This window comes from Lithobates pipiens, unplaced genomic scaffold (genome assembly GCF_037356315.1).
Source record: "Lithobates pipiens isolate NorthernLeopardFrog02 unplaced genomic scaffold, aLitPip1_a1.2 Scaffold_8, whole genome shotgun sequence".
In the NCBI taxonomy this organism is placed as follows: domain Eukaryota; kingdom Metazoa; phylum Chordata; class Amphibia; order Anura; family Ranidae; genus Lithobates; species Lithobates pipiens.
Genome location: NW_027507903.1, coordinates 488,738,021 through 488,745,288, shown reverse-complemented (window position 1 = coordinate 488,745,288; position 7,268 = coordinate 488,738,021). Strand labels below are relative to the sequence as shown.

General features: G+C 43.4%; 1 protein-coding gene across 1 annotated transcript in view; it reads left to right on the top strand.

The window, feature by feature from the left end:
• The first annotated feature begins 3,119 nt into the window (after positions 1 to 3,119).
• Positions 3,120 to 7,268, top strand: part of LOC143960425 (uncharacterized) — a 29,555-nt gene continuing 25,406 nt past the window's right edge. The window contains exon 1 of the mRNA XM_077469015.1: positions 3,120 to 3,185. Within this exon, the coding sequence (XP_077325141.1) occupies positions 3,149 to 3,185 (37 nt within the window). The 5' untranslated portion in view covers positions 3,120 to 3,148. The remainder of the gene's footprint in view (positions 3,186 to 7,268) is intronic.

Sequence of the window (7,268 nt, the reverse complement as noted above, 5' to 3'; positions counted from 1 at the left end):
GACCACCCTCGGGTAGGGGCCCCCAGTGAGGCCCAAAGGTGTAGGCTGCACAGCCATCAACGTCCTACCCATAACCTAGCAAGGTCCAGCAGCCGCCAGAAACGGTCCTTGTCTATGCACAACCAGGGTAGGGAAGACCTCACAACCTCAATAATGCGGCACTCCCTGCGATTGCAGCTCAGAGTCCAGTGCGGGGATGCAAACGGCAGGGCATTTCGCCGCTTCAAGGGTGGTGATCCTGGGCAGAGGTGCGATGGGCACGCCCCACTTTCTGCCATCCCTCGTCGGTACCCGGTGGGTAGAGGCGGGATGCCATCCTGCCAGCCAGGTAGCTCTGGGACAGTGACATTCATATCGTTGCAGAATCTGGGCAGATCTTCTGGGAAGCGAAGTATCGTGGTTTTGCCATCCTTAGAAGCAATCAGGGCTGCAGGGAAGCCCCACTTATATTTAATGGACGCTGCCCGAAGCAGTTCTGTGAGGGGACGCAGGGCTCTGCGTCTATCCAAGGTTTCCCTTGCCAAATCTGGGAAGAAGGATAACATCGCCCCATCGAAGTCAAATGGTGTGGCGCCCCTGGCCTTCTGCATGATCAGCTCCTTCTCGGGGTAATGGTGGACCCGGCATATGACGTCCCGTGGGATGTCCGTGGTAAGGTTGCGGGGTCGAAGAGCTCTGTGCACCCAATCAATCTTTAAGGGGGCATCTGCTGCTCGGCCAAGAAGGCTGTTAAAAATGCCTCTGACGGACGGTAGGAGGTCGTCATCCCCAGTAGCTTCGGGGAGACCCCGAATCCGAACGTTATTGCGTCTGTTGCGATTCTCTTGGTCTTCGAGCTTGTAAACGGTCGTTCGATGAGCAATGGCAAGTTGACGTGTAGTCGTCTGCAAAGCCCGAATAGCGTTCGCATGTCGATCTAGGCGTTGTTCCGATTCTTCGACACGCAACAACACTTGAGATAGGTTCGATCGGACTGCGGAGACCTCCTTCTTAATGACCCGCTCCAGGTCAGAGGTGGTAGGTAGGCCGCTCACCTTCGTCGCCGCGCCGGCAGAATTAGGTAGGTCCTCTTCATGGCCAGAGTCCGCGGAAGACGCAGGCGAGCGCGGTCTCCGCCTATCGCGGGAGGCGAGGTCTACTCCACAGCGCGGCGAGCGGCCTAGGCCATCCTGCCCCTCCGCATCTTCAGGTTCCACGGAGAGGAACCGCTTAATCGACCCCGTGGAGGCACCTTTCTTGGGCAGAGACTTGCCCGTTCGCCGGCCCATCGTCAGGCGAGAAGGATGAGGGATAATTTGGATATTTTAGGCTATTTTAGCGGTGCTGGCCCCGGAGCTCACAGAGCACACGTCCGCTCTAGTGCATCGCCAGGCCACGCCCCCCCTCGACCACCATCTTAAACTTAGGTAAACACCAGGGAGGTCTTGCGCTGCCAGATTTTAAGAAATATTATAATGCGGTGATACTCTCACAGGTAATGGATTGGGAAAAGTTGAATGGTGATAAAAGATGGGTAAATATAGAATACACTTTGAGCACATCACAATTAGGTCACATAATATGGAACCCACCTAAATTTAGAATATTGGGTCAAAACACACACGAGATCACTCGCACTTTATTTCGGGTGTGGGATAGATTACATATATATAAAAAATGGAAGTATAATTCACCATTGATTTATTTGAAGGAAAATGTTTACTTCGAGCCCGGGAGGAGGGAAGTGGGGGGAAATTGGATTAAAAATATTAATTTACAGGTGAAAGATATAATAAAAAATGGGAAAATTTGCACTTTACAAGAACTTCAACTAGATACAGAGGGGATGAAAATTGATGTGTGGAGATACATCCAATTGAAATGCTTTGTGGACAAGCTTCCAAAACCAATTAGATCAGGTGAAGAGCTTTCATCTCTGGAGAGCTGGATCAAGATGAAGAGATAGGAGAGGGAAATAGGTATTAATTGCACCACACAGAGGGTAGCAAAAATATTGAAACTCACTCATGGATCAGTGATAGACATTAAGACGGCAGAAGTAAATTACAAATGTCTAGCTAGATTGTATTACACACCCGAGAGACTTAAGCATTTTCAACAAGAAAGAACTGCAGAATGCTGGAGAGGATGTGGAGACAAAGGCACAATGTACCACATTTGGTGGGATTGCCCCACCATAAAAAAATTCTGGAGGGAGATATTAGACCTTATCGAGTTAATTACGAAGGAAAAAATCCCAGAGAACCCATGGACATGCTTATTCCATGGAACCGATAAATCGGTAGGGAAATACAAAGCGTCAATAATCCCAATATTGCTTAACGTGGCCAAAAGTTTAATACCAAAAAAATGGCAAGAAGCAGAAAGCCCTAAAACCTGTGACTGGATATTCGGAGTAAATAGGATACAAAAACTAGAGAAGGAAGAGGGACGGGAGGAAGAGCAGATAAGAGAGGCAGAATGCAAAGACAAATGGGAAGCTTGGGATATATTTAAAAAAAACTCTTGGAGATACATGATCGAGATAACTAAATAAAGCAATAGGAAAGAACGGGGAAGGTTAGGAGATAGGAAGAACATTAAAGGAAATAAGTAGTAGACAACAGAGAAGAAGAGTTAATGTTTATATCAACATCAATCGTAGTTTTTGGTGCAGGGGTGGGGTGGGGGAGGGTTAATTTGAGGTTTGAACTTTTGTTATATATGATATGTACTTATTCCTGATGTAAGATTGAAAAATTAAATAAAGAATAATAATAATAAAAAAAAAGAAATAAAAAGTCCCTCTCATATACAGTACATATACTAGGGCCAATTTAGACAGGAGCCAGCTAACCTATCAGTGTGTCGGAGTGTGGAGGGAAACTGAAATACCCAGAGGAAACCCATGCAAGCTCAGGGAGAACATACAAACTCCATGCAGATAATTTCTTGGAGGGTACTTGAACCAAGGTCTGCAGTACTTGTCTCAGAGAAGTTTTCCCACCATTGTCTGAAGAGAAAATGACTCATTGGGGTCATTGTGTTTCCTCTGCATTCGATGACATAAAAGGGCAGCTAAAATAGACGACCACAAAGTCAAACTTCCTGTACTGGTTAGACAAGACAATACCTCAGAATATCATTATTGCCATCATTCTGTGCAAAGATGGGACTGTTGAGCCAACTGACCCTGCTGCTCACAGGTAATTTGTATTACTGTTATTATGTACTGTACATGCCAGTGCCCGTACTCCCATAGATAGATTCAGGGGCACAGGAAACAGAGGAAGCTAAAACATGTGGCTTCCACATACCTGTATACTTGCAAATGCACACAGCTGAAACTTCTGCTTTTAGAACCATAGAAGACCGATGGCAGAAAAGATCAACTGGTACATTGAGTCTGCCCTTTTCTTTACATTTTTGCTTGAGGATAGAAGCGTATTTATCCCAAGCACTCTGCCTTTGGAGCAATTTTTTTATTTTTTAACTCAGAGTAAAATCTGCATTTTTGCCTAGAAATGTATTTAGAACAAAACAATATTTCTTTTTGACGGCAAAGTCCCTGTAGACTAAAAATTTAAAGAGGAAGTAAACCCTGATGAGTTTACTTCCTCTTTCATTCCATGCGCACGGGAGCTGACACGCGCTTTGGAAATGCCGCGCTCAGTGCGCCTGCGCGCTGCTGTCTACGGCGCATGCGCTGCTGTCTACGGCGCATGCGCTGTAGACAGCGGTGCCTGTCTTCGGGGCAAATATCTCCTAAACTGTATAGGTTTAGGAGATATTTCTTGGACCTACATGTAAGCCTTAATCTAGGCTTACCTGTAGGTCAAAGTGTGTTGTAAGGGTTTACAACCACTTTAATAGTTGTAGAAACGTCATCATTACTTTAGACAGCAAAGTAATATATATGTATTTTAATTTGGGACCAGCAACACAATTTATGGTGATTTTGTGCTATTTTTTTTTTTCTATTATGATCATTCTTATTTCTAAAACAATAATGTTACTTTATATAAAAATGTTCTATTATTTGTCCCACTTTTAATGACACTAAAATTATGATTCTGGTACAAAGCATTTCAAAGTTATTTTACAAATGAAATAAAGGCTTTTTTGTATTTTGTGCATTTTTTTTAATGGGAAAAAAATAAACATAAATAAAAAAAGTTAAATTGTTACTGCTTGAAAAAATATAAACAAAGAAATCAGAAGAAAAATAATAGCTAAGGCCCCTTTCACACAGGCAGATAGAATTTAGCTTTTAGCTGAGGATAGATGAAGTTATCTACCCCACCCAAACTCTCAAAATGCTTTCCTATAGTTTAGTTACATGGGGTTTTGTGCGGTTAGAAAAAATAAATCTGACTGAATCCAAGACCAATTTAGAGCAGCTATCTGTACATAACTGCAGGTAATCACAGTGTATTATTTCACCTGCGGATAGATGCGGCAACAAGGAAACAAAAACAGCAGGAAGCACATCATAAATGTCAAGAATGTTCCACCGCAGCTAAATGCAGCTGCATGTAAACGCAGCTAATCGCAATGTACAAGTGCAAGTGTCTTGTAATTTCAAAATAACAACACATGCTTTTAACAGTGGCAGAACAGCCACCCATGTAAAAGGAGCCTAAGGGGGTAAGAAGAGGGTAATTATGACTTATGATTTGAGCTGACTAAACATTATCAACCCTTTCATGCCTAAGCCTTTTTCTGACATTTGTTGCTTACAATTTAAAATCCATATTTTTTGCTATAAAATTTCTTAGAACCCCCAAACATTATATACATTTTTTATAGCGAATAAAATGGCGATTGCTGTAATATTTTATGTAATATTTTATGTCACATGGTATTTGTGCAGCCGTCTTTCAAACGCAATTTTTGGGGGAAAAAAGACACTTTCATGAATAAAAAAAAAAAAAAGAAACAGTAAAGTTAGCCCAATTTTTTTGTAAATAAATACCCAACATGTCATGCTTTGAAATTGTGCACACTTGTGAAATGGCGACAAACTACGGTACTTAAAAATCTCCATAGGCGATGCTTTCAAAATTTCTACAGGTTACCAGTTTAGAGTTACAGAGGAGGCCTTGTGCTAGAATTATTGCTCTCACTCTACCGATCGCAGCAATACCTCACATGTGTGATTGGACATTGTTTACTTTTGCAAGTGCGACTTATGTATGCGCTCGCTTCTGCGAACAAGCACGGCGGGACAGGGCGCTTTAAATTTTTTTATTATTATTTATTTATTTTCATTTTTACACTGTCTCTTTACATTTTTTTTTGAGTATTTTTATTGCTGTCATAAGGAATGTAAACATCCCTTGTGACAGTAATAGGCAGTGACAGGTACTCTTTATGGAGGAATATGGGTGTAGCACTTACCCCCCTAAGGAGCTTCTGGTTTTATTGGGCTAACCGTTACCTTCTGGACCTCGTGCACGTCTAGTGGTTTCCTGTGGTAGATAGCACAAAGAATTGTAGAAACTGACACAGGATCCACTTTTTGGGATATTTATTTGAAAAAGGTAGACAAACAGTCTCTCAATGAAGGGTAGAGGGTTAGGTAGGAAGTTCAGGTACTCTTGGAACTGCAAAAATTAGAAAGTTTCTCACCATCGAAATCCAAAGAATTACCGTTCACAACTGGATTCTCACAGCTACCGGATAGACCTTCTCTCAGTAGGCCTAGCAGCCGATAGAATGCTAGAATGCTTTAGAAGTAATGCTTTAGAAGTAAATCAAAGTCTCTGCCACAGACTTGAATGTAGAACACTTGTGAATAAAGTCTCTGCCACAGACTTGAATGTAGAACACTTGTGAATAAAGTCTCTGCCACAGACTTGAATGTAACTGAGGGACGTAGACAAATTTAGAGAGCCGTCATACAGTACCAGTATCTCGCAGCCGGTCTGGCGATATCGTATGAGTGTAGATCCACTTAGTGTCCTTCAACTGAGCCTCCAGGCTCCTTCTCAGAAATCAGCCTTATGCATGGCCTTCTCCCGAAGATTCCTCCCTTAGGTGCTTCTCCAGTTGCTGGGCCTCTCCAAGGATGAGACGGCACCGGACCACCTTTGAATCCTCCTCTCAGTTACTTTGCCTCGGGCTAGCCAGCCCCGAGACTTGAAATTGGATGGATCCACACCCCAGGCCATGAGGGCCACGGGGACTGGCCAGGAGGACCAGGACCAAGCAGACTGAAAGATCTTCTGGACCGGAACCCAGAAGCACGTGATGTCAGTACCTTAAATACCCTTTCCCAGAATGCACAGCAGGATGACACTCCCACTGGGCTGGTTCCGAGAACGAATGGCATTCAATACGCCTAGCTAAACTGCGTTCTTACACTTACCAGTGGTGACAGCGACACCTATGACCAAGGAGAACCCAGTGCAATCCAACTAGACTGGTAGCAGAACCACAATTTGGCATAATTAACCCTAAAACCCAACTGTGGCTTTAGGAATTTTAAATTGGAAAAAACACATAGCGCTACAAAGGGTTCATAAAACCCTAAATCCCTCCTTTGCCTCCCAAGTTTGGCTGTTTTGAATACTGTCATTTTTTAAAATTTTGGCTCCTTTAAAGTGGTTGTAAACCCTTACAAACCACTTTGACCTACAGGTAAGCCTAGATTAAGGCTTACCTGTAGGTCCAAGAAATATCTCCTAAACCTATACGGTTTAGGAGATATTTGCCCGAAGACAGGCACTGCTGTCTACGGCGCATGCGGCGCACAGCATTTCCAACAATGGAGCTGCCGCGCGTGTTGGCTCCCGTGCGCATGCGCAGGAGTGACGTCATTGCGGCTTCGCCGAATGACATCGGCGGAGCTGCGAGACCCCACCGAAAAGATGGATGTGCCGGACTACAGGGGACAGCGGTGACTTCGCTAGCTCCTGTGTCAGGTAAGTGACACATAATGGACTACTATGCGATGCATAGTAGTCCATTATGCTTTGCCTTTGCAGGGAATGAAAGAGGAAGTAAACTCATCAGGGTTTACTTCCTCTTTAAGTCTTCAGTAAACTGGAAATGATATCACGACATTGCTTCTGGGTTACTAGATCCAAAACCCGATCGGACGTGTCGGGTGGTCGCTCGTATACATACCTGAAATAAATAAATAAATCTTCAGTTGTTTGCTCTTAGGCAGCACTTGTACGTCAAAGCTTTAAAATATAGTGCAAGCTCACATTAATTTGATATTATATTGTTATATTGGTTTTCTTCTGCTTCCTATGTATTCTGATTAGAGGTTTCTTCTCTGT